The sequence below is a fragment of the Abrus precatorius genome, unplaced genomic scaffold, assembly GCF_003935025.1.
Source record: "Abrus precatorius isolate BTA unplaced genomic scaffold, Abrus_2018 Scaffold3, whole genome shotgun sequence".
In the NCBI taxonomy this organism is placed as follows: Eukaryota; Viridiplantae; Streptophyta; class Magnoliopsida; order Fabales; family Fabaceae; genus Abrus; species Abrus precatorius.
Window position 1 is genome coordinate 5,376,923 of NW_020874373.1, and position 27,837 is coordinate 5,404,759.

General features: G+C 34.5%; 5 protein-coding genes across 6 annotated transcripts; 2 read left to right on the forward strand and 3 right to left on the reverse strand.

The window, feature by feature from the left end:
- Positions 1–1,602: 1,602 nt before the first annotated feature.
- LOC113861239 (AP-3 complex subunit mu) lies at positions 1,603–4,843 on the forward strand. Its single transcript, XM_027493929.1, has 8 exons — positions 1,603–1,778; positions 1,934–2,033; positions 2,126–2,236; positions 2,323–2,412; positions 2,535–2,782; positions 3,660–3,869; positions 4,033–4,240; positions 4,374–4,843. Exons 1-8 carry the CDS (start codon positions 1,744–1,746, stop codon positions 4,617–4,619), a joined length of 1,248 nt encoding a protein of 415 aa, XP_027349730.1. The 5' UTR covers positions 1,603–1,743; the 3' UTR covers positions 4,620–4,843.
- Positions 4,844–5,634: 791 nt separating this feature from the next.
- On the reverse strand, positions 5,635–7,511 carry LOC113861241 (psbP domain-containing protein 1, chloroplastic). Of its 2 annotated transcripts, none has more exons than XM_027493930.1 (3): positions 7,250–7,511; positions 6,335–6,760; positions 5,635–6,029 (listed from the first exon to the last, which is right to left on the reverse strand). In XM_027493930.1, the coding sequence occupies exons 1-3, from the start codon at positions 7,415–7,417 to the stop codon at positions 5,808–5,810; spliced, it is 816 nt and encodes a 271-aa protein (XP_027349731.1). In that variant the 5' UTR covers positions 7,418–7,511; the 3' UTR covers positions 5,635–5,807. The 2 variants fall into 2 exon arrangements, with proteins under 2 accessions (XP_027349731.1, XP_027349732.1); XM_027493931.1 differs by having other exon boundaries at positions 5,724–6,029; positions 7,280–7,477.
- Positions 7,512–15,269: 7,758 nt separating this feature from the next.
- On the forward strand, positions 15,270–18,102 carry LOC113861221 (alkaline/neutral invertase A, mitochondrial-like). Its single transcript, XM_027493897.1, has 6 exons — positions 15,270–16,049; positions 16,298–16,454; positions 16,535–16,746; positions 16,938–17,431; positions 17,598–17,646; positions 17,776–18,102. The coding sequence occupies exons 1-6, from the start codon at positions 15,270–15,272 to the stop codon at positions 18,100–18,102; spliced, it is 2,019 nt and encodes a 672-aa protein (XP_027349698.1).
- On the reverse strand, positions 17,471–24,186 carry LOC113861220 (protein RTF1 homolog). Its single transcript, XM_027493896.1, has 3 exons — positions 23,660–24,186; positions 18,690–20,825; positions 17,471–18,109 (listed from the first exon to the last, which is right to left on the reverse strand). The coding sequence occupies exon 2, from the start codon at positions 20,783–20,785 to the stop codon at positions 18,770–18,772; it is 2,016 nt and encodes a 671-aa protein (XP_027349697.1). The 5' UTR covers positions 20,786–20,825; positions 23,660–24,186; the 3' UTR covers positions 17,471–18,109; positions 18,690–18,769.
- Positions 23,400–24,297, reverse strand: LOC113861223. Its single transcript, XM_027493898.1, has one exon. It carries the CDS (start codon positions 24,143–24,145, stop codon positions 23,654–23,656), a length of 492 nt encoding a protein of 163 aa, XP_027349699.1. The 5' UTR covers positions 24,146–24,297; the 3' UTR covers positions 23,400–23,653.
- Positions 24,298–27,837: the final 3,540 nt, after the last annotated feature.

The following is a 27,837-nucleotide window of genomic DNA, read 5'->3' on the forward strand; positions in this document are numbered from 1 at the left end:
AGTGCTCTTATTCATGTCGCTAGGCTAAGAATATTATGTTATTAGATGAAAGAAAACATTATAATATGTGTGGAAGAGAGGAGATGAGTCAAGTGTTTGTTTTTCTTGCTTAGCAAAAAAAAAAAGTTTTTTTTTTTTCTCTGTAATACCATTTCAAACAATGGGTCATGGGCAGCAAAACCTAGTAAATATAGGCAAATTAACACAACTTGATTAAATTAACTAAAACCAGCAAATGAGTTCATAATGACCCATTAGTGCATAAAGAAACTCGATTAGTGCATGTTCTTCTTAACTCTACGACCCAATATCAATACAACCTGGTAATTTTTTTCTGGAATTAATGAAAAAAAACCCATTTGTGTCCCTTCTCTGGATTAGATATATATTAGATAGAAGATTTAATCATAATGGGAAGTTACAGGTATGTTGTGGGTCTTTTTTGGATAACCATGATCAAAATCTTGAATACATCGATCAGGTAATTTGGTAAGGTCATGAATAAGGCAAGTTAACCAATAGAGAGGGTAAGTAGTTAGGATAAACAACATATTATATGTATGAACAATATGTTAAGTTCAAGAGATATTAGGGTACCATTAAAAGATTTCAAAACATATAAACTTTTGTACATGAAGAAATATTCTTAAATCTCATTTATAAAAGAATTTTTTTTTCGCATGACTTGGTTGCTTAATTACTTCTGTTTAGAGTTTAAAAATAATATTTAGTTTTAAATAGCAAAACAATATAAATGTCCATGACTTTTTAGTGTTTCTTCAACTACGTCTGATCTATATCCACGTCATTTTTATTTTTCCTTTTATCTAATCTAACTAATTATATATATATATATATATATATATATATATTAGGTATAAATTTAAAAGATTTATACTAAATTTTAACCGTATAAATTAAATAATTTAACGGTAAAAAAATTATCTCTTTCTACACGCTTATATTTTATTATTTTGATTAAATTAATTAATTTTTCAACCGTTAAATTATTTAATTTATACAGTTAAGATTTGATGTACATCTTTTAAAATTACACGGTATCAATAATATATATATATATATATATATATATATTCTTTATTTTTTAATTATTTGTTTATACATAATATTTTGTGTTAGTTTAAAAGTATTAATTATCAATTTTTATATTTGTGATTAAAATAGAGGTTTTAAAGCTATTTAAATAATTTTTTCTACTTCAAAAGTTTATAATAAGACTCGTGAACATATAAATCATATCTTTAATAATATTTTTGCTTTGAATATTAAAACTAATATTTTTACTTTTGTGAAATATTAGAATTTAAGTAGATAAATTTAAATAATTCAAGAATTTATTAAATAATTAAAATAACAACAAATTTTAAATTTTTTTAATTAAATCATTTTACTTTATGGAATCTTAACAAAAATATAAAGTACTCAATAAAAATAATTTTAAAGTTTAAGAACATAATTATAAATTTTCAAAAAATATAAAAAAAAAGAATTTTAAAAAATTGCCCATAAATTTAACGTTTTTGTTTATGAATTGAGAAACAAAGAATTGAAAGTGAGAAATGGTTTTGTGGATAGGCAATGGTGACTGGCGTCCAAAAGAAGAGGAAACTAACGATGCCCGTATGGATACTCATGAATTGATGGAAACTCCTTAGTAACTAATAATTTCATTCAATTACTGTTATTATCACATTATCTGAGCTTCGATTGAGATAGAGAGAGATGTTGCAATGCATTTTCCTTCTGTCGGATTCTGGGTAAGATTCACTTAAACCCTTTACTCTACGTTGTTGAAATCAAAATTATCGCCAACTTACGATTCCGTATTTTCGATTGATTTAAATTTAATTTGAATTTGATGAATGCTTGCTTATGGATCTTGAATCTTGACTCTGAAAATTGGATTCCATAGAGAGGTAATGCTAGAGAAACAGCTCACTGGTCACCGCGTAGATCGCTCAATATGTGCCTGGTTCTGGGACCAAGCCATTTCTCAACCTGATTCCTTCAAGGTATCCCTAAAATTGTTTTCTCCGTTTTCTTCATTTCATTTTTGTCATTTTATTTAGCATTTTCTCGTGTGTGTTTGTTTGCGCATGAATAGCAACAACCAGTGATTGCTTCTCCCACGCATTATCTTTTCCAAGTTTTTCGTGAGGGAATCACTTTTTTGGCTTGCACTCAAGTCGAAATGCCACCATTGATGGCCATTGAGGTATTTTCTCAGTTATGCATCAACTTTCCAATTGTAACTCATGCAAGAATAGTACTGTGTTTGTTTATTTAACCATCTGATTTTAGTTCCTTTGTAGGGTAGCTGATGTCCTCAATGATTATCTTGGGGGGTTGAATGAAGATCTGATCAAAGACAACTTTGTCATTGTATATGAGGTGTTTCTCTCAAATGCTTTCCCTCCTTGCAATTATAACTTCAAGTGATACTGATAGGATTTTATCATGAAATGAAATGTTATTCTTTGCTCTAATACTTATCTGTTGTTTTGTTGTTGTAGTTGCTGGATGAGATGATTGACAACGGCTTCCCACTAACTACAGAACCTAATATCCTGCAAGAGATGATTGCTCCCCCAAATATTGTTAGCAAAGTCTTGAGCGTTGTGACTGGCAGCAGTTCCAATGTGAGTGACACCCTTCCAGGGGCTACTGCATCTTGTGTTCCCTGGAGAACAGCAGACACAAAGTATGCCAACAATGAAGTGTATGTAGATCTTGTGGAAGAAATGGATGCCACAATAAACAGGTCTATATGCTCATGCTATCTTTCACTTCATAACATTGATAATTTTATGGGTGATTCATTTTTATTTTTTTTATTATTGTCTAATTGATTAGTTATTTTGGAAAAACTTGGAAAGTTAACTTTGAAATTAAGACAACATGCAAAAGAAATAGTTGTTTGTTGGATTCGTATGCCTTTCAAGAAGAAGAAAGGATTACAATAATTCATCAAGGTTGAAAACTAGTTTGGCTGATAGGGTACTGTAAAACCCACTAGTGTACATTTCTTTTTCATCCCTAATCTGGGTTGATGCTTACTGAATCTACTTTTTACTGGATTAAAGTTCATTTTTTCACTCCTTATCTTGCAAACTGAATTTTTCTTGAAATAGTGTGATGAGTTAATGACCAAACAATTGGGGATGTAGCACTGCAAATCTTGAAGTCTTATATACACACACATTACATTTTCAATAATGCATGCTAGGTAAACTAGTCACCAGATCAAATCATTCATATTTGGGCCTTTCCTCATGTAAATAAATGACTAGGTATCTGGCAGAGATGTAATGTAACGATCAAAGGGTAGTGAACAACTCAAATTGACATGGATTTTTTTTATTTTTTATTTTTACTTATTAAAATTAACACGATTCCATTTCTCACAAAGAAAAGAGTTGGAGGCAGTTATCTTTGGACTCTTTATTCTGTTCCCTTTTTCCTTTCCATTTCCATCCTTGAAGGTTGGAATGGTGAAATTTTATCTGACTGATCAAAGATCATCTTTAGATTCCTCACCATTTCTTTCAGTTTCTTTTTCTTTTCTTTCTGTCTTTCTTTTTTATTCTTGTCTTTCAGTTTCTTTAGTACTAATTGCTAAAAAAATCCTGTTGATTCAGGGATGGAGTTTTTGTGAAATGTGAGATCAACGGTGAGGTTCAAGTGAATTCCCATATCACAGGTCTTCCTGATTTGACTCTTTCATTTGCAAATCCTTCAATTCTTGATGATGTGAGGTTCCATCCCTGTGTTAGATTTCGGCCTTGGGAATCCCATCAAATTCTCTCATTTGTGCCTCCTGACGGGCAATTTAAGCTTATGAGTTACAGGTATGGTTCCAACCTTTTCTTGATGTCTTAGTTAGGATTCAAAACCTTCATTTGAGAAGTCAGTTTTTGGGTATGAAGATATAATTGTGAATGTTGAATTGCATTCAATGATATTCCTAATTTTCTATTTCTCTGAACATTCTGACATTTTTCTTCTTTTCAGAGTTAGAAAATTAAAGAACACCCCAATATATGTAAAGCCGCAGTTGACTTCAGATGGGGGGACATGCCGTGTTAGTGTATTGGTTGGCGTAAAAAATGATCCTGGAAAGACAATTGATTCAGTTACTGTTCAGTTTCAGCTTCCTTCTTGCATCTTATCAGCTGATCTGACTTCAAATCATGGAACAGTAAATATCCTTGGTAACAAGGTACCTAATAAGCAGCAGTATCTCTGTTTATATTTTTGTCTATTGTAGAAATCACCACGAAGCCAAAATAGTCAGATATGAACTTTGGTCTATTTTTGCAATGCAATTTGAAGCTTTCTTTATCTCTTATCAGACATGCACTTGGACAATTGGTCGAATCCCAAAGGATAAAGCCCCTTCGATGTCTGGAACATTGGTGCTGGAGACTGGATTGGAGCGCCTTCACGTCTTTCCCACATTTCAAGTGGGTTTTAGGATTATGGGTGTTGCCCTCTCTGGTCTGCAAATAGATAAACTGGATCTGAAGACTGTGCCTTACCGTTTCTATAAAGGTTTTCGAGCTCTTACCCGTGCAGGTGAATTTGAAGTCAGGTCGTAATTTTGTACTCAGCATTGAGTCATCTAAGACTTGCAATGATTCTGGACATGAAATTTTGTTGCATGTACATGGCTGGTTTCATTTGTAAAGATTTGGTAGTGTTTTTTCTTCTGGTTTTAGTTTTACATTATTTTGGTAGAATCACATCCCGGTTATCTGAATTATCGTGGGTTTATTTACGACAGTCATGTGACTGGTATCTGAATATCATTTTTTTTTCCCTTTAAAGATTGGTGATAGGAACTATGTTTGTGGAATTTACACCAAAACCTCAGGGAAACCCCCTGATAGTACAGCAGAAAAAATAAGAATAGCAGAAAAGCAATGAAGATTAAAAATGGAAACTTCCCCTAGGCAGCAGCCACCTCCCAATCACTTCCTAGATAATTCCCCCCTCTCTCCTCTGATCAATCTACCTCTCCCTCAGCCGCTCTCTCCCTCCTCCACGTCATTCAATTTGTTATTCCAGTTAGAATCTTCCCGGACAGCCTCCTTGCTCATAATCCCTTTTTTACTCCTTCTCTGATATGTTTTGAGAAGAGGCCCAATTGGTCTGGACCCAACAATTGGCATTACTGAGAATGGATTGCATTTGAATTTCTAATACAAATTGTAATTTATGGTTTAATGATCTTTCAATTGCTCCACGTGGGAGAAAGATGAGATGAATAATTTTTCCGAGCACAATCTCAACGTTTGTTGCATATAAGCAGTTGGCTCTATTTTGTGTCCAATATATGCAATTGGTTTAAGTACGGAGAAAAATAAATAATCAAATGAAAATTAAACATTATGGTCAATATCTCAATTTTTATAATTTGGGCTGACGTCAATAAAACTACGGTTAGGTTTTTCTATCTTTCAATTATAATATTCAGAGATTTTATAGTGATATAATAATTAAGTCTCTTCCAGCATAATACTGGTAAACAATTGAGACGTGCCACAGTAACTCATAGTAACTGTTGAGAAGTAGTGTTAACCTTGATTTAACAAGCAGACATACAAAAATATGAAAATGAGGACAACAATTTTACAATTGAAATTAGAGAGCCAAAATTTAATTAAATTAAAAAAGAGAGAGAGAAAAATGCAATTAAGCCGAAAAAAATAGAGAAAGGGGTCATGAGAATAAAGAAGAAAAAAAGAAATAGCATTAAATTACAACATATGTCCAACATTCTAGTTCTAACTGGCAATCTTGTTCACTCGAAAGGAATCCATTACTTGACGAAGATCACTTTCCTCCTCTGAAAACACATTTTCTGGTGCTTGCAATCTCAACTCATACAGTTGGTTGTTTTCAACCCCAAGAACAGAGAGGTACCTCCGATTCCATTCCTGAAATACCACCCGGTCTTGAGGCATAACAGCAAGCTCATTGTTATTAGCATATGACTTTATGTTTACCTAGCAACATAGAGACAATAATTTCAATTAGTCATTTATGTAATTTTTCAAAAAGGAGTAATAAGGTACACCTTTTCTAAAACAACAGAACTCCAAGGAAAAATGATGGGAGGTATATAATTTATGAACTCCTTTAAGATGCACTGGTTATCCAGAGTGATTTCCTTAGCACTTATTTTATGTTTTTTTCTTTTAATTGTATCAATTGATGCTAATCCAACCAACTAGTTCCATCTGGTATAATACATGTTATAATCATCATTGTGACTAAAGAATAAGTAATTCAAATGTAATTGTTTACCAACCTCAACTTGATAGTAGAGCTTGCCATCATCAGCTACTCTCGAAGAAGTGGAAAGAATATATGATTCACGTCTAACACCAAGTCTTGTAGACATAAACTCAGTCAGATACTGCTTGAGCACTTTCTCTCCAGCTTCTTGCGGTGGACCCAAGTCTTCAACACTCTTGTATCGCGAAGATGAAGGCGAAGAAATTTCAACAGATAGATTTTCATCAAGAACATAAGGGTCCCTGAAAAATATGTCAGCCCCAGCACCTCGAACTTGAATCCAATTCCCTGGGTACTTAAATGAATAGCCATCGAATGTGTCTATATATTCACGAAACACAGTGGACTGTTGAGCCAATGCTGAACCAACCTCGGAAAGAATGTAGCTTGATAAGATCAAGGACATTGCTTTCCTCCTTGGAACTGCAAAAGCTTTAGTCTGATTATATATTAGCAGAGATAGAATGAATCAAAGGCCAGATTCAGATGGCCCAACTCAACATATACAGAGTCTTATCCTGCAAGGATTTAAATTAGTAACCTCCAAGTCACAGGCAACAACCTTATCCTTGTTCCAACTGCCAAGACTCCCACTCTTTTGTTTTTCTTATGTTATATACAATCAAACCTTCACAGACAACTTACAAAAACATTTTCATATAATTAATCGAAATTAGTTTTTTCTTTAATTTATGATAATAAGTTTTATATTCTAATCTATGATATAAAATCTCGATGTATATTCCATGCTTGCTAGGTTATCATTCCCTCTTTCATGTGCATTCATTACCCAAATATGAACCTACTCTCTTTTTTTACTCTCACAAATTAGTTAGGAAAGTGACCTAATACAATCATGTGCTTCACTGAATAGTTAAGAATGGGGAAAATAGCGGAATTGCCAAAATAAGAAGAGAAAAGGCAATACCTTAAATTGAGTGGGATTGGATTGTATTACCGATTGGGATGTGGAGGAAACGGAGCAGCGAGCAGAATGGAAAGAGTGATTGTGAGTAGGGAACTGAAACGGGGTCGTCAAATGGGTAATGGGTCGGGCCAGAAAACCCGCCACCGGCATTACAATTGCATTAGCCATTGCCAAGACAAGAGAAACAGATTCCTCACACTTCACACACACACACCAAGTGGATAGAAAACATTATGTTCACATTATTGCCCTTTTCATATTCCTCTTTCATTCAAAAAAATAAAACAAATATTTCGCAACTCATTTTTTTTATGCCATTCACATTCTTAAAAAAAAAAAAAAACCATGGTCGAATTTTAACATTCAATATTAGAATAGAAAACATTGACTTCGGTGTCAGGTTTTGTCACGGATAAATTTAATAATTTTCTATAGAAAATGAGTTTCGTCAATTTAATCTTATTCTTCAAGATATAATAACTCATTGTTGTGTAAATATTATTTAAATATCAAACTGAAAAATAATAAATAACTTTGAAAGATATGTTATGCGTTAATTTAATGAAATATAAAATAATCTCGGATCAGCATAAAATTCTATTAACAATGAGATGTGTCATGACACAAAATTAATTGTTTTCCATATTTTATTTTTTCACCTTATTCATTCGTGTATTAATGGTAGAATTATAACTTAAAAAAATAATACGAAGCATATGATGCAAATTCTTAAATTTCTTATATCAGTTATGAGTGGAAGAATATAAGTAAACCTTTTTTATCCATTAATTTTGCTTAAAATTTCTTATTAGATGAATACTCGGGTTTGCTTATTTTTTTGAGAAAAAAAATCAAAAAATATTTAAACTAGATTTGTTGGAATTTAATCAATCAACCTAATTACATGCTTTCTATCCCATACTCAAGATCATGATGAAAACTAAATGCGGAAGCGTACCTGAATTTGCCATTGTGAACAAATAATGTGATGAGATTCAAGATTGGTTTGATAATCTTCCAAATGTAGAGAGCCTTTTTGTTCCTCTTGGATTTCTCTCCTGGTGAGGATGAAGAGAAAAGAGTCGTGTGTTTTCACGTGTGTTACTGCGCTCTACAAATGGGGACCATAACCCCTTATTTTAGTAACTTCCATCAGTTACCTCAAAACTGATAATTATAATTTAGCCCCTCATTAAATTATAATATCACTAATGGTATCTACACAATCAGTCTTTCATGACATATATGCCCTTAGCCATAAATTTTATATTAATTAGATCACTTTAATATTTTGGCTAATAAAATAATGGCCCTAACACATTTATTTATATAATATATATGTGTGACCCAAAAATTGCTAACAATCTCCCACTGGTCACAAATATATATATCCTTAGAATCCTTATAAATGTATTAGACTTTATGAGCTCAAAATTTGCCATTACATGTCTTGAGCATATTCCAAAATCTCGTCCATTGATTACATCTGCATATAGAACCAAAATAGTTTTCATTGTATCAATCACAACTAAACCCATCAATGATTACTAATGCTGACAGAATCAAATGACATAGACTCATCATGAAATGAGTAGCATGAAAATTGCGTGAAGGTGGCCTGTACATGTCTATTTTCAACTGGTCCTACTTTACCTCAATGAGATCATTCAATAACCTTAATGTACAAAATGTAATGACTGAATGATAAAACATATATATTAATATATCCAAAAGTCAATGTATGCATACATAAAATCAAGCATAGAACATAAAATACATAGAAGTGACTAACTCCCACTAAATTAAAAAATCCTCAAACTTTAGAACACCCATGTGAGCAACATGCTCATGAAAAACCTTGGGTGGAAGTCCCTTAGTAAGAGGATCTGCTATCATGGAGTTTGTCCCTAAGTGTTCTATGAAAATCTGTCCACTTTGTACCCTTTCCTTAACAACTAGGAACTTGATGTCAATGTGTTTTGACTTGGTCGAGCTCCTATTATTGTTAGAATACAATACAGCTGATTTGTTGTCACAATATAACTTAAGTGGTCTTTCAATTCCTTCCATAATTTGCAGCCCTGTGACAAAATTTCTCAGCCATATTCCATGATTTGATGCCTCATAGCATGCTACAAATTCTGCTGCCATAGTGGATGAAGCAGTAATGGTTTGCTTGACAGTGCGCCAAGAAACCGCACCACCAGCCAACATGAAAATGTAACCTGAAGTGGATCTCAAACTATCTTGGCATCCTGCAAAATCCGAGTCAGAATATCCAATGATCTCCAACTGGTCTGACCTCTTATATGTGAGCATATAATCTTTTGTTCTCTTCAAATACTTCATAACCCTTTTGGCTGCTTTCCAATTATCCATTCCTGGATTGCTTAAATATCTGCCTAATACCCCAACTATGTATGCTATATCTGGACGCGTACATACTTGGGCATACATCAAACTCCCTACAGCTGATGCATAGGGAATCTTTTGCATTTCTTGAATTTCCAAATTTCCTTTTGGGCACTGTTTGAGACTGAACTTGTCTCCCTTAGCAACTGGAGTATCTCCTGCTTTACATTCCTGCATGCCAAATCTTTGAAGTACTTTTTCGATATAGTTTCTTTGTGATAATCCAAGAGTACCCCGAGATCGATCTTGGTGTATCTGAATTCCTAATACAAAGGAAGCATCACCAAGATCTTTCATTTCAAAATTTATAGACAGAAATCTCTTGGTTTCGTGCAACATGCCTATATCATTAGTGGCAAGCAGTATGTCATCAACATATAAGACCAGGAAAATGTACTTGCTCCCACTGAATTTGTGATACACACAATCATCAACAAGATTCATTTCGAAACCAAATGATAGAATTACTTGATGAAATTTGTGATACCATTGACGAGACGCCTGTTTTAGCCCGTAAATGGATTTTGTCAGTTTGCAAACCATATTCTTTGGATCTCCTGACTCAAAGTTTTCTGGTTGCACCATATAAATTGTCTCATCAATGTTACCATTGAGAAACGCCGTCTTGACATCCATTTGATGAAGCTCTAAATCATAGTGTGCAACAAGAGCCATGATTGTCCTAAAAGAGTCTTTCGATGAAACTGGAGAGAAAGTCTCTTTAAAGTCAATCCCTTCCTTTTGGGTATAGCCCTTGGCTACAAGACGAGCCTTATACCTCTCCACATTACCTTTGGAATCCCTTTTGGTCTTAAATATCCATTTGCAACCAATGGGTTTCACACCTTCTGGTAATGGGACAAGTTCCCAAACCTTGTTGTCTTGCATGGACTTATATTCCTCCTTCATTGCTTCAATCCACTTTTCAGAGTTAGAACCTTGCATGGCTTGACGAAAGTTGACTAGGTCATCTTCCATCATACCATTGTTTTCCTCATGTTCCTGAAGAAATACTATGTAATCATCTGGAATAGCATTTCTTCTTTCTCTAGTGGATCTCCGCAAAGGTATTGGCTCATGATGCACAGGTTCTTGAGAATCTTGAGTTTGTTCTTCATGAACAACCAAATCATCTTGAGTAAGGGGTTCAATAACAATGTCTTGTGGAGGTTCCGAACTTGCTTTATCAAAAGCAACTGTTTGAATCGGTTATGGAATTGTTACTGATTCTTCCTCTAAGACAAAGTCCCTAACCTTATTCTTCCCTCCAAACTCAATATCCTCAAAGAACGTGGCAGTTCCCGTCTCTAAAATTGTCTTTAGTGTGGGATCATAAAATTTATAGCCCTTGGATCTTTCAGAATAACCAATAAAGTAGCTGCTCACTGTTCGGGAGTCCAATTTCTTTTCATTTGGCCTATAAGGCCTTGCCTCAGCTGGACATCCCCACACATGAAAATGTTTTAGACTAGGCTTTCGCCCAGTCCAAAGCTCAAAAGGCGTTTTGGCAGCTGCCTTTGTTGGTACTCTATTTAGAATGTAAGCTGCAGTTTTTAATGCCTCTCCCCAGAGTGACTCTAGCAAGGTAGAATGACAAATCATACTCCTTACCATATCCTTAAGAGTCCTGTTTCGTCTTTCAGCCACACCATTCATGCTAGGTGACCCTGGCATGGTGTACTGTGGGACAATTCCACATTCCTCTAGGTACTTGGCAAAAGGCCCTGGACGTTGTTCACCTGAACCATCATATCTGCCATAGTATTCACCACCACGGTCAGATCTGACACTCTTGATTCTTTTGTTGAGTTGATTCTCAACTTCAGCTTTAAATGTTTTGAACACATCCAGAGATTGTGACTTTTCATGTATAAGAAATAGGTATGCATATCTAGAGTAATCGTCTATGAATGATATAAAATATTGTTGACCATTCCAAGAAGGTGTAGGAAATGGCCCACAAATGTCTGTATGTATCAACTCTAAGACGTCCGTAGCTCTATACGCACCTAATTTCTTTGATTTGGTCTGTTTACCTTTAACGCATTCAACACAAACATCAAAGTCTGTGAAGTCAATGGAATCTAAGATTCCATTTGACACAAGTTGTTCAAATCTATTTTTAGAGATGTGACCTAAGCGCCTGTGCCATAATGCTCCTGAGTTAATATTGTCAATTTTACGCTTAGTACCGCGTAGTTCAGCATTAAAGGATTCACCATAAGAAGCTATAGTATCGAGTAAATATAGATTATCATAAGCTAAAAGTGAACCAGTTCCAACAATATCTGAATTAAAAAACAACCTAACCATACGGTTTCCAAATGAACAGAAATAACCTAATTTGTCCAAATAAGAAACTGAAACCAAATTCCGTCTAAATGACGGTACAACAAAAGTGTCTTTTAAATCCAAATAAAAACCAGTACACAATAATAATCTAAAATGCCCTATAGCTTTCACTTCTACCGATTTGCCATCTCCAACATATATCCATCTTTCAGAATCAATTGGCTTCCGGTAGCTTAGGCAACCCTGCATTGAAACACTGATGTTAGTAGTGGCACCTGAATCTAACCACCAAGTGTTTCTAGGTACTGAAGCTAAATTGACCTCAGAACAGACCAAAGTAAGAAACATACCTTTCTTTGCACGCCAAGCATGATATTTGGTACATTTCTTCTTTACATGTCCAGACTTACTGCAAAAGAAACAATTGTCACCCTGATTTTGTTTCTTTTGTGCTGGACCCTTAACAGCTTCATTCTTTAGATCCTCAGTTCTTTTTCTTTTGCCCTTGTCTTTAGAGGTGCTTACAAAATGAGCACCTTCTGTCTTTTCTTGCTTCAGCCTTTCCTCTTCTTGCACACAGTATGATATGAGCTCATTAAGAGACCATTTATCCTTTTGACAGTTATAAGATATCTTAAACTGACTGAACTGTGAGGGAAGAGAAATCAGCACTAAATGAATGAGCAAGTCTTCCGACAGTTCAAGCTTTAGTGCCCTAAGTTTTGAAGCAATATTGGACATGCCCATAATGTATTCCCTAACATTTCCTTTGCCCTGATACTTCATGGAAATCAAGTTCTGAAGAAGAGTACTTGTTTCCGCCTTATCGCTTTTTGCAAAGCACTTCTCAATTTCAGCAAGGAATTCTTTGGCACTTGTTACTTCATCTGAAACAGTACCCTTAAAGACCTCAGGAATGCCACGCTTAATGATCATAAGACTCATGCGATTTGAGCGATCCCACTTCTCATAATCTGTCCTCTGTTGAGAGGTACTAGAATCCGTAGGAGAAGAGGGTTTCTCAATCCTTAATGCAAGGTCTAGATCCATGCAGCCAAGAACAATTTCAATGTTCTCTTTCCAGTCCTTAAAATTAGTGCCATTGAGAACTGGAACTGAATTCAGATTGGCAGATATTGAAGCAATAGTAGCTGAAATGAGAATAAAACAATTAATACAATTATGCTCACATAAAATGAAATAAAAATTAATCTATATATTCAAATAATGGCATAACCCATCTCAAGATACCTAGTGCATCATCAATATCAAGTCTTTGGACAGTAATATTAATTGCTAGTGGTACCCTTGTTGTAATGGTCAAACATTGATAATAAAACATGTCAAACAATAAACCTCTCTTTGGATTGATTTATCATTCACAAGCAAAACCTCATAATTATCACATGTTTACCATCACAAGTGTGCATGTAATCCGGCCAAATATTAATCTTCCTTTAGGCCAATTAATACCCGCATGGATAAACATACATACTAACATTTAACATTTCTTACGAATAATTTACTCAAGAGATGTCACTTTGGTGATTTCTTGATTCAATTAATTCAGTTAAAATATTAAATAGCAGCCAAAATTTGAACATGAATATATTAAATTTAAAAATAAAATTTTGATCACTACATAAAGATTGTTAAATTTTAAAGACGGCAAGCAATATACATATCTGGATACGTTGAATATGCATGAAAACCAAAACTCAATTTTGTTCGTAATGGCCAAATACTAATATGCACAAAAAACCGAGGAATGTGATTACCATTATTGCCAATCTTGACCCGTAATGCCCAAATACCAATTTGGACTCGTAATTTCAATTTTGATTCTGAATTTGCAATGGATAGCGTAGACGATATATTCATAAAACGATAATTTAGAATGCTAAATCATGATGCCTTATTTTGGTTCGTATGTACTATAATATTCATACCATGCACAGATTTCAATTGGAAAGAAATATGGCATATTCACAGGACATTGAAAACATGTGGTGCACTCCCAATTGAAAATCACGCTATTTAAATAGTATCAATAGACATTCGAAAACATTTGCATCGGCGGCACACAATTTCAATTAAAGAAAATCACGATTTCTTATTATAATATTATTATTATAATACGATTTCAATCGGCTTTACGGCAAATTCAAATTGCAATTGGGTGCACATTACAGTACAATAACAAACTTAGATGCACAGCGTCAAATCAATTATCCAATTAAAATAAAAATTCCAATTTAGAACCCTAATTTCAAAATTTCCAAATTCATACATGAATCAAGTATGGGAGGCTCTGATACCAATTGTTGGAATTTAATCAATCAACCTAATTACATGCTTTCTATCCCATACTCAAGATCATAATGAAAACTAAATGTGGAAGCGTACCTGAATTTGCCATTGTGAACAAACAATGTGATGAGATTCAAGATTGGTTTGATAATCTTCCAAATGTAGAGAGCCTTTTTGTTCCTCTTGGATTTCTCTCCTGATGGGGATGAAGAGAAAAGAGTCGTGTGTTTTCACGTGTGTTACTGCGCTCTACAAATGGGGACCATAACCCCTTATTTTAGTAACTTCCATCATTTACCCCAAAACTGATAATTATAATTTAGCCCCTCATTAAATTATAATATCACTAATGGTATCTACACAATCCGTCTTTCATGACATATATGCCCTTAGCCATAAATTTTATATTAATTAAACCACTTTAATATTTTGGCTAATAAAATAATGGCCCTAACACATTTATTTATATAATATATATGTGTGACCCAAAAATTGCTAACAAGATTTTGATTGTAATAGAAGCTAAATCAGTTCAATAATTAACTTCCAGGCCAAGAATTTTCCACGAAGAGGGAAAGAAATCCTCCTTGCTGAATGCTTACCCGAACATAGTTGAACTTCCCAAATATAGCAAAAGATAGATTATAGAATCAAATATCACGGCTGAGAGTCACTGCTAAAATTTGTTAGCAACTAATAAATCCACACCTGAATATTTCACCGTAGAAATCTAAAATTTTTACTTGCTAAAAGGGGATTCTGTGGTGAGAAATCATAATCTTAGCTCCCAAGGTAGTATTTTCTATTCCTATACCGTACGTAATAAAAGACTACAATATTAACATTCTATTATTCTATTGACCATTCTTATTTCTTTTCCAAATTTTATGACAGTTTCTTGAACCTCTCTTCCTGCCATTACCACTACCGTACATTGATATCAACCTTTCTTGAACCCAAAATCTATATCAACCACATGCACCATTTCAAGGGTTGTTCTTTTGTCATGATCACAACCAGCCTTATTTGCAATTGTACTATGAAACCATCCTCAAGGGTTCTCGTTGGTTACAAGAATTCATTGTTTCTTTCAAGATGTCATCAAACTCTTGCCATGTCTAACTCTAACATTTTTTATCTCAATCTTGATCACAGCACCATGCACTACCCTTTTCGCTCGTTCGAGTTTGGACGCATAATGAATGGTAACCAACGAGTTTTTGGGTTACCCTCTTCGAGTTTTGGCCAATCTAAGTCCCTTAGTTTAAGTGCGAGGAAAACAATGGGGGTTGTCAATGCCATTTTTGGAGTTAACTTCAACTCCAAGGCTCGTCACTTCTCAGGCTCAATTGAGACACGTGTCAATGAAAAAAATGGTGAGAAGGTTTACGTAAAGGATTGCATGCATGTGAAGCCATTAGTGGCGGAAAGCGTTGATAAAGATGAGAAGAATGTTGAAGGAGAGGAAGAGTCAAGGTTAGAGGTTGGTGAAGAAGATGTGAACAAAGAGAATTCAGGTGGTTTGAAGAATGTGACTGAGACCAAGAAAATGGGTGATGAGGAGACAGAGGTGGAGAAAGAGGCATGGGAGTTATTGCAAGAGGCACTGGTGACGTATTGTGATACCCCTGTGGGGACAGTAGCAGCAAATGATACAGAAAATTCACAAGCTTTGAATTATGATCAGGTCTTTATTCGGGATTTTATCCCTTCTGCTCTTGCTTTCTTGCTCAAGGGAGAAAATGAGATTGTCAAGAACTTTCTCCTTCACACCTTGCAACTCCAGGTAATAATATATACTCTTCAGGGTCTTGTTCATTATCTTGGGGTGCATACAATGCATTGCATGAAGATGAAGTCGTTTGTGGCTTCTTAATGGTCATGAATTTATATCACTAATTATTCTCTTGGCTCATATTAAAACCGTAAATAAATTAATATTTATACTATATTTATAGTTTGTCATCATGTCGTGTTTTCTTTCTCTAATGATGTTTAATATTTCGCATGCATCTCCCTATTCAACTGCAATAGAGTTGGGAGAAAACAGTGGATTGCTATAGCCCAGGGCAGGGCTTGATGCCTGCTAGTTTCAAAGTTAAAAATTTGACACCTGATGAAAATGATAAAGAAGTTTTAGATCCTGATTTTGGAGAATCAGCCATTGGTCGAGTTGCACCGGTAGATTCGGGTTAGTATCTGGCTGTTCTTCATGATGTGCCTGTAAAAGAGTTCTATTTTTTTAAGTAAAGATGAGTTTTTTCCTTCTAGGATTGTGGTGGATTATTCTTCTGCGGGCTTATGGGAAGATCAGTGGAGACTACGATTTGCAAGAAAGATTGGATGTTCAAACGGGCTTACGAATGATCCTTAACTTGTGTTTAACGGATGGCTTTGATATGTTTCCTTCTCTATTGGTAACTGATGGATCTTGCATGATAGATAGGAGGATGGGTATTCATGGCCACCCCCTTGAGATTCAAGTAAGTGTAACTAAGCCATGTTTGTGTTCTTGTGTTCTGTAATATCAAGTACTATAAGGATTTGTAAAATATGCTGCTCTTATAATTGTCCTATTCTGCTATGGTATTATTTATACTCATGCTTTTATTTGATGTGTCCTTCATGTATATACAACAAGTGACGTTAATGCAGAATGAGTTTTACTTTGCAGGCTTTATTTTACTCGGCTCTTCGATCTGCCCGTGAGATGGTATTGGAAAAGGACAAATTCAAGACTATGGTTGGAGAAATTAACAACAGGCTCAGTGCACTATCATTCCACATTAGAGAATACTACTGGTTAGATATGAAAAAGATGAATGAGATATACAGGTACAAGACAGAAGAGTACTCATTGGATGCCACAAACAAGTTCAACATCTATCCAGAACAAATTCCCATGTGGTTAATGGATTGGATTCCAGAAGAAGGTGGATATCTGATAGGGAATCTGCAACCAGCTCATATGGATTTCAGGTTTTTCATGCTTGGAAATCTTTGGTCTGTTGTTTCATCTTTGGGCACCCCAAGACAGAATAAAGCTATTTTGAATCTGATAGAAGCAAAATGGAATGATCTTGTTGGGCAAATGCCTCTTAAGATATGTTATCCTGCTTTGGAGCATGATGAATGGCGAATAATTACTGGCTGTGACCCAAAGAATACGTAAAAATTCCTTTTTCTTTATGTATTCTTTTATTCAGTCTGTGATTGAGTTCTTTTCTTTAATAAAAAAAAGTACTTCGAAGAATTTATAGTGTTTGTGCTCATAACTGCTTCAATGGTATACACATTAAATCATTAATTTAAACACCATGCTTAACTTGTGCAGACCTTGGTCATATCACAATGGTGGATCGTGGCCAACCCTTCTGTGGCAGGTAACTTTTCATTCCTTGTTGTAGTATTGTGTTTTGAGAAAAGTTCAGAATATGTTGCTCTCCTGTCCAACTTCACAACTAAACTTTGCTTTGACATTGATGTGTTTCCGAATGCATCACCATCTTCAGTTCACATTGGCATGCATCAAAATGGGGCGAAGTGAACTAGCTCATGAAGCAGTTGCTTTGGCTGAGCAAAGGCTGCCAAAGGATTCTTGGCCTGAATACTATGACACCCGCACAGGAAGATTTGTTGGAAAACAAGCCCGGCTTTATCAAACATGGACTTTAGCTGGGTTCCTATCATCTAAGATGCTCTTGAAGAATCCTGAAATGGCAACCATGTTATGCTGGGGTGAGGATCTTGAGATTCTTGAGACATGTGTTTGTTTACTTAACAAGAGTGGCAGGATAAAATGCTCCCGTGATGTTGCAAAGTCTCAGATTCTCGTGTGATGAGGCTCTGCTGTGCAGTCAAAAGTTTAGTGTGTGGTATGAATTTGATAGGATATAGTAAAAATCACATTGGAAAAGCAATATCTTTTACGTTGTTGTGTACGATAAATAAGCCTTTCTTTTTTAGGAGATTCTTACTCATCTGTATAAACATGTACATATCTTATTCATTTGTATATTTGAAAACATGTACATAATCATTTGTCTTACTATAGAATGCTACCGTAGAACATTGATCTCTTTGCTTATTATTTATTCTTACAGCCAAAAGTTGAAAAGGTTGGGTCTTTCAAAATGAAGTTTGGCTGCCTGGTAAATATGTTTCAAGAATTCCTCAAATAACATATCATACCATGAAACCTTCTAGCAGCTAATTAGTTCTCAAGAAATTATGATATCTCAAGTTCCAAACTACCAGACCACATAATCAAAAAGTACTAAAGAGGTTAAGCATGAAAGTTTTAGAGGCACCAAAGAAATGCTGTAATCCTTCTCTCCAAGGAAGCCAGTTATTCAAGGAAATAAATAAAATTGGTCACTATTTATTCTCTGTCTACGTTATTTAGTTGAAAATGTAACCTTAATACCTTAAGAAAGTGGTCTAGATAGTGCGTGCTGTGTTCGAAGTATGTGTAAACGACGCAAGGTGAGACTGAATTCACAAACTTCAAAGAAGCCCTCTTCTTCTCTTGTAGTCACTGATAGTTAATGTAAGAGCATGCCTACTCCCATCATTCTCAGGGACCTTACACCCAACTGTTGCTTCTATTTTTTGTTTCCTTGCCAAAAACCCGTTCCTTATTCCCTGTGGTCCACCCAAATCCTTAAGTTCAGCCAAAGAAATTGGCAACTCAAAATCATGCAACATATTTGATTCTGTTCCGCCATCCACAGGAGCAATGGTATCCACCAACTTCCCTTCATCAGCAGCAGCTTGCAAAGCTGCTTCTGTGGCTTCAACACCAACCTTTGTTGTGACATGTTCTTCTTTTTCTTGCCCCTTACTAACTTCACCCTCAGCTTCACCATCCTTTTCTCCTTTACCTTCATTATTCTCACCTTCTTTACTCTCCTTCCCTGGCTCTGAATTGTAGTAATTCCTCGACCTTGTCCACCTCCTTGAAAAGGGATCATAACCTTCCTCTCCAGCTTTTAAATTTGCATTCAACTGTTTATGTTCAGACAAGTTTTTGAAATTCTCAACCTTGTTCTTTCTGTTCATCTCAGCAAGCTTCATAGCCTTGGCATCATTCTCCTTGGCTTGACGCAATGCTTCCAATTCAGCAAGCTTTGTGTAGATCCTATTCATCTCTACCTCATCATTCTTACTTTTTGCTATCTCCAATTGATTCTTCAAACGATCCTTTTCAACTGCAATGTTCAGTGGCCTAGATGTGGTAGATTTTTTCTCCTCCAGCATCTGCTTCACAGTGGCTGCTGAATAAACATATGTGTTGGTTCTTTTTATTGCCTCTTTCTTTTCCAACACACTCATCTTACTTGGAATCTGGCTACAAGTTCTCTCAATTTCTCTAAGCCATTGTCTGAACTCTTTCTCCAATGGTGCAGAATCTGAAACCACAGCAACCTGAAACCTTGCAGCCGAGTTTTCACTGCCCCACACACAAACCAGATACTTGTGAGTGACTCTATTCTCTACCTTGTAATGCCTATTTGGGTCACCTCCATCAACTCTCTGAACCATGCTGAGCCTATAGACAGGTCCACTCTCTGACCTTCCTATGCCAATTCTCACAAAACAACCGACAATTAACTCCTCAAAAAAGGGTTCATTTAACCATTTCACAACCTTTGACCTCCTAATGGTAATTTCCTTAATGTCCTCAAATGTTGGAATCTTTGATTCATGCATGTTCTTATCATCATCACTGTCAATCAATCCACCATCATCAGATGATTCCCTTTCACTATCAGACCTCATAGCACTCTCGCTCTGACTAGAGCTACTTGGGCTTGCTGTGGCTCCAAATTTTTGCTTCACTCCCTTGCTGTTTGAGCCTTTTCTTGAAGCATTTCCCAGTTTACCAGCATGAGTATCTTGGACTTGCTGTTTCATCCTTTTTGCACGCAATTCACTTAGAACATCGCCTTTAGCAGCTGTTCTCTCAGCATTTCTAGCTGATGAACGAACCTTGGAAGATGATGGATGAGCTGACTGATTAGTCCTTGCACTTGCACTGTTGTTATCTCTCTTCTTTCTCATTTTATCTTTGAATTCCTTTTCACATTTCTTAGTTGCTCTATCAGACAAAATCATCTCTCTTTCGAGTTCACTCATCTTCGCAAGCCTTTGTCGGTCTTCTTCATTCTTGTAAAGATCGCTGCCAACATCAGATTCTTCACTGCTGCCACTGTCACCATCCCTAGCAGAACCTCCAATACCATCATCCAAATCACCCTTTCCCTGGCTTCCATGATCATTGCCAACACTACTACCTCTTCTGCTAAGGTCCAACCTCTTCTTCAATGGAACGTGGGAAGCACTTCTTTGTGCCCTCTTGCTTCTACCCTCATCAGAGTCTTCCTCTCTGGAATTACTTCCACCATCAGATAATGCTGCACCCTCACGTTTTGTTCTTGAATTTCTATGCTTGTTTCGCTTTCTCACTGCAGAACTAGTCCTTCCAGCTGCCTCAAGAAGCATGTTTTCCAAATCTGCCATCTTTTCTTCTCTGTTGATGTATCAGTACTTCTACTACAACCTAGATAAACATAATATTTTATTAGAATATCAAATGCACGTGTTAAGTTAACAGAATAAAAATACTCATAAGTTTAGACTTTCTTGACAATGGCATTGAAGTGGTTCATCTTTACTATCACAGTATGTAACGCAAGTGTTCAATCAAAGATATAAGAAACAATACAAATGAAAAACAAAGGAACCTGAGCCTGAGGCAAATGTGGAAGGGAACAGAAAGATGGGTACAGTCACCAAATTCAGAATTAAAAGTAAGAACTGATCCTGGTTGTAGAAATTATGAAATTCTCCTGAGATCATATGACATATTCTTGTAATAAAAATTATTGTAAATTAGAAGTCTTTATTTACAGAAACTAACTCCTAAAAATACGTATAAATTGCGTAGATGATGCTTGACTGCTTCAATCGGAACAGCTTCAGTTATAAACTGCTATTATTGTCATGTAAGTATATATAGCATATACTGTTGGGCATGTTGACTAATTGATTCTAAAGAATTTTTCTGGATTTTAACGTCTGGATAAACTATATATTATAATATGTCGTGCTTCATTTGCGAAATTAGTAGCTTTATATTATGGCCTTGGTGGAATTGTTCATAGAAGCCCTAAGAACTTGTCATTATCCAATACTTTCATTGTAAACATAACTCATCAATGCTGCAAGGATACTGCATTAATCTGGTAGAGAACTCAAGCATATATAGCAGTACTCATTTCTCACAATGAAGGTTGGTTTTGAAAAATTAAGGTATATAGACTCCAGAAAATGGAATTTAATCTCTCATATCCAGCAAAGGCTACATAAGGTCATGGCTTCCAAGGTATGATCGTAACATAATTAGCTAATTGAAAACTGAAAACATGCAAAGTATCAAAGACAACACACTCCTATAAGAGGGCTATTTTTTTTGCTTATAGAGAAAGGATTATCTCTCTCCCTTTTTTTTTTAAACCTAAACTAATATTGGTTTTACACCATGTGTAATGCTTTTATTACATATTATCTAGTACTTTTGTAACAGTTTTTTATATTCTTAATATTTTCTTATTACTTCATAAAATATATTGATTAAAAAAATTATCTTGAAAAAATGATAAATATTTAATAATGTTTATATTTGGAAGAGGATTTTATATGTAACATGAAAAGTTTTATGTAAATTTTATATTTGTTTACTTCCTCAATAATTTCGATAGACTTCTATTCTATTTATTCAATGTTTATTTAGAAATATATATATATATATAAATAATTCACACAATTATATTATTTAAAATTTCAACATAGCATTGTTGGGATAAATTTATTGATAGCCTATGATAGACATTGAAATTAACAGCGGACATACATGTGTTAATGTTATGCTGGCTGCCTTAAAACGCACCTATCTCTGCCACGTGCCTTCGCACATTTAAATTGTCTTTCCTTGAAAATGACGAGATAATGGCTTCTAAGGATGGAAGATCGCAGGAAATTCATACATGACACCAATTGAATTAGAAATTAGAATAATGGAGACAGTTGATACTGTTTTTTAGGTGAGTAGATACTGTTTGATTTTAAATGAAAAGGGTAAAAAAAAATCACCTTCCATTCTCTCTCTTCCATTTTCCTTCAACCAAACGTTATGTGACACTACTTTTCATTATTTGCTGATGTTGTTATTGATACATGTTAGTGTTTTACTGTTTTGAAAATAGGTTGACCAATAAAACCAAAGAGTGCTGCATCTTACTCAGAATTGAATAAGTGTAGCACCAAGGAAAGTAAGGAATCAAGAATGAGCCGTGCCTGCCAAATTTACTAAACCATGTAGCTTTGTGAGATTATGTACTGTTTCCTGCTATCTGAAATTGTATGATATTTTAGACCTAACAAAAATTATTCATTTTAGTATGAAAAACGGCACTTATGTAATTATGCAAACCTGTTACGAAATCCTCCGAGTTTTCTTAACATGCCTTGGACACTGTTTTTGTGCGAGATCTTTCCTTTACCCGCAATGTACGGTTTTTCTGTTTCCCTACGTTACAAACTCGGACAATTCTGGAATGCTGTTCATGTCCTTTACGTGAAGCCTATTTCTTATTATTTCTTTTGGCTAAAAACGGCACTTCATATATCCCTACGATTTGTTTTTTGTCCAGTAATTTCGTTTCTTGGGGCGACGTATCGATTAAAAAATCATCTATAAGATAGGGTAGTTGAGATTTTGGTAGAGTTCATAACTCACAACATTACCCTATCGTTACATTTCCGAAATCTTGTGATTTTTTCCCCTTCTTTTAATTAACACCAAAAGTTATCATATAATTCATGTTTATCGCCAATCCTCTATTCGAAAAATTGAACTGTTACTTTATAATATACATCCAAACATGACCTTTCTTTTTCGTGTTATTATTCGGGTAACTTGACGCATATCCCCATATATAAAGGGCTTTGCCTTGCGCCATTACGCGTCTTGTTTTTTGTGGAGAAAACTTAGCTTCCGTTGCATAGCTACGCGTGAACTTTAAGCTAGAACTTTTCTTATTTAAGAAAAAAACAGAATATTGGATTCATTGAACAACAATCTTGTGCAATCTGGGAATAGGCATGCATCTCTGAAATTATAATTGACCTTGCGATTGATTGAAAAAAAGGAATCTTTAAAATTGATTTGTATTGAAGAGGAGGATGGTTAATTAGGTATGAAACTGAACTAAAAATCTAAAAGGGTATGATGTGAATATGATAAAACTAACATAAATAAACTTATTGATAACATATTAATCAGCGATAACCGGCAGAACCACCCCCTCAATTAAGATTCAGAATGAATCAAACCTCTTTGACTTGAACAGCTGCACCTGCACCTGCAGCAGCTGCATCATCAATTTGCTTAGACTTCTCTTCAATTTCAAAAGCAGAGACTGGAAATGACCTAAACAACCCTGCAGGGGTTTTGAAAGTGATTTTGCCAGTGGGTGGATCATCGATGTAGATATCACTGAGTGAGACCCAAAGCAGAAGCTCTTTGGTCTTAACACCAGTGAGTTTCTTGATCTTGCCATGCTCAACATGTGCAGTGACTTCAGGGGCATAGGAAACGAGTTTCCCAATTTTTTCAAACTTGTGGGTATAACTCTTCTTCTGCTTCAGCCACACGAAGCCAGTTTCTCTGTCGTAGCCACACTCTTCCATGTCTTTCATGGGTAAGAGGCCATTGGGTAGGGCTATTTCCTTCAGAAGCTCTTTGGATTTCACTTGGCACATTTCATCTCCATGGTACACCTCTGCTCTGGCTTTCACATCCTCTGCTATTAGAGACATGTTTTGAGAATTTTGGTATTTGATTTCTCAAAGGTAAAGTTGAAATTTTGATGTGTTGTGGGGAGATAGATAGAAAGAAAGATAGAAGGGGTTCATATATAGTTTGGATCCTTGTATTTGACCTTCTTTCTCCCTTTAACTTCAATCTGTGCCACTCTGCTTTAATATACTTTTGTCGCTTAAAATATAGTAAATCACGTGGAAGGTTTATTGTTCATTAATTGTTTTCGATAAATTATTTTCTACAAAGTTTTTTTGGAAAATGTAATAGCTTTATGTTTTATATATATACCAATAGCTTTTTTAAAAAATAATTAAACTTGCAGTAAGTGTTTTTCCTTTAATTTAATTTTATTATTTAAACATGCAAGATATTTTTTTACAAATAATTTTTGTATTTTTTTCCATGGAAAGAAAATAAAAAATAAAAAATTTAAAATAACAAGATAAATGTCATTATTTAAAGTTAACTTTTTTTTTTCATTCTGATTAAGTATTAAAAAACCTTTTTATCTATAATTTTTTCTTCTTATAAAAATCATCAAGGTGTGCGACTTAGTTTATTTTATAAATTTATATTTTAAAAAATTAAAAAATAAATGTGGTAAATATAATAGCAAAAAAAATATGTGATAAATATTGTGGTTTCTTTATATTTTCAGAGAGGATTTTAACAAGACAAAAAATCAGCATTTAAACTTTTGATTAATTATTTTTCTTTAACAAAAAAATAATTTTTTTTTCTCTTTACAACCGTGTTTAAAATGTACAACATTATTTATAAAAAATTATAAAGCAAAATCCCATTGATGAAATGAATAATTACTTTAATTTGTTTCACTAAAGGACAATAAAATATTTTAAAAGTAAAACATTAAATACTTTAGATAATTTATTAAATAATTTATTTTGAATAATTAAAAATATTTTAATTTAAATACTTGAAAAATGTATTATTTATAATAGTTATAATCGATTTTAATAAATAATAAATAATTTAATTTATTTAAAATATAAATTTTATAAATTTATTGCTAAATATTAAATGTGAATTTACATTTTTAACTGATAATATTTTAACAAATTATTTTAAAGAAAAATATTTCAAGCAGTTTTTTGCTTTTATTTTGTCATATGAAGACTACTTGCCTTTAATTTTTAGGTTAATTTGTATTTTTAAAATAATATTTTTTAAAATTTAAATTAAATTTTAACTAATTACATTAAATATATATTTTATAAAATAAAATTTAAAATTATTATAATTATAATAAAACTTAATTTAAACTTAATTTATATTTTTTTCTTAGCTTAAAAAAAATTTAACGAGTCCTATTTAACATAGTTAAATATCTATTATTAATAATAAAAATATTTAATTATTTATTCATAAAATTCATTAGTTTTTAAAATAAAGTACACAGAATGTCTTTTGATTAACTAAATTTAAAGAAATTTCAAAAAAATAAATTATCTGACAACTAAGAATGAAAGACTTGAATAACACTTAAAAATTATAAAAACCAAAGTCGGCTGCAGCAGCCTGCGGAAAAGATTAACCAATAAGATGGTGTAACAACTAACAAATATATATGGATAATACAAATGTTATATTTTTAAATATTAGTTATAATTTATAAAAAATATTAAATTAAAAATAAAAAATGTGACACACATAAATTTTTAAAAGATTATAGTTAATAAGTATTAGTTTCAAACTCAAGATTGTAATAATGGAAAATATAATGGATTGTTAAATTTGAAGTTCCTTAGTGATTAAGTGATATCTGAGAAAATGTGAAGTTATTTGTTTATTGTGATAATTAAAATAATAATTTGGGGTTGAAATTGATTGAATGGTCCTCTTAGAACTTTGGCTTTGGTGTTGAAACGGTTGAAAATTAATGGCATAATAAAGAGGGAAGCGTTGAGTCGGAGACAGATAGCGATGAGAATATGGTTTTGGAAAAATGTTAGTTGGGAAGGTCACCAGTTCAGTTTTTATGAACCAATCCCTCACTACCCAACTGACACACTACACCCTCATATCATCTTTACCCACTTTTGCTACCAACAACTTCCCTTTTCTCCTTTACCTTCTTCACTTTCTTTCAATTAGAACCTCTAATAACCTTTCCTTTCTTCCATCTCTTGCTTCTTCCTCCAACAACAACTTTTCCTTTTTAGCCAAAATCCATTATTTCAGTGTCTCCTGCAAAATAGAGTGACCCAAATTTACATCTCACCTCACTTTCCTAAAATGAATTTTTACGTCAATTTACACAATGTTAGTGTGACCCTTCACAATTCAAGAAGGAAAAAAAAAAGACAAAACTTAAGTAATAAATAAATAAACATAGTATCATAAATATTACTATCATTATTATTTAATTAAAATGTTATCTGAATGTTAGGAACTGAGTATTCGATTGAAATTATAGGACTCACACAGGGAGATTCCTAGAATTACAAACTGCTATAATAGAAAAAAACAGAGCTAAGAAACTATAACAATGGAAAATAGAATACAACAATTAACTAAAGACCCTCCCACTGCATCAACCACCACCCAATGACCTCCCAGCCAAAATCCTCCCTTTGTCATCTATTCATTCTCCTTATATTCCACCCCCCCGTACCTCCCTTGCCACCTATGCTAATTTTGTTAGTTAGTTAGAATCTCGCATAACGGCTTCTTGATCCACCCTTCCCATTTTACCCCTTCTCTTTTGATATGTCTTGAGTGGAGGCCCAGTTGGCCTAGACCCAACAATACCCCCTCCATCAAGGCAAACCTTGTCCTCAAGGTTGAAATGGGGAAATACAGCTTGAAGCATATCAACCTCCTCCCAAGTGCTTTCTTCCTTAGGTAAACTCCTCCATTTAATTAGGACCTCCCAGTGTCCATTCAACAATTTGCGTGCGTCCAGCACCTCTGCTGGCTCCACTTGCAGTTCCAGCTCCTCGGTCAAAAACGGTGGCAAAGCTTGGCTAGCTTGACTGGTAGGAGGGGCCTTCTTGAGCTGTGACACATGAAAAATGGGGTGCAAACGCGCTGATTCTGGCAGCAACAATCTGTAGGCAACAGATCCTATTCTTTCTTCCACTCGAAATGGACCATAAAACCTTGGACTTAGCTTCTCATTGATCTTTTTGGCCAATGTCTTTAATTTGTAAGGACGAGCCTTCAGATAAACCATATCCCCAATATGAAATTCCACCTCTCTGCGTCCCCTATCAGCCTGCTCCTTCATCCTCAGCTGAGCATTAATTAAGTGTTGTTTGAGCTCGTCTATGATACTGTCCCGGTTTTGTAGTAAATGGTCTACTTCAGCCACAATTGTACTATCTTTGCAGTAGGGAATAATCAGAGGAGGGTCCCGCCCATATAGTGCCTTAAAGGGGGTCATTTTGATGGATGCATTGAAAGAGGAATTAAACCAAAACTCCTCCCATGGTAGCCACTTCACCCATTGAGCGGGGTGATCATTAACAAAACACCTCAAGTAAGCCTCAATGGTGCGATTTGTCACTTCGGTTTGGCCATCCGTTTGGGGATGGTATGCGGAGCTGAGAATAAAAATTCTGTCCCTATCGGACACAATGGAGCTGGGGAATCCATGTAAACGCACAACCTCCCTCACAAATACAGCAGCTACGTCCTTAGAGGAATAGGGATGAAGTAAAGGAAT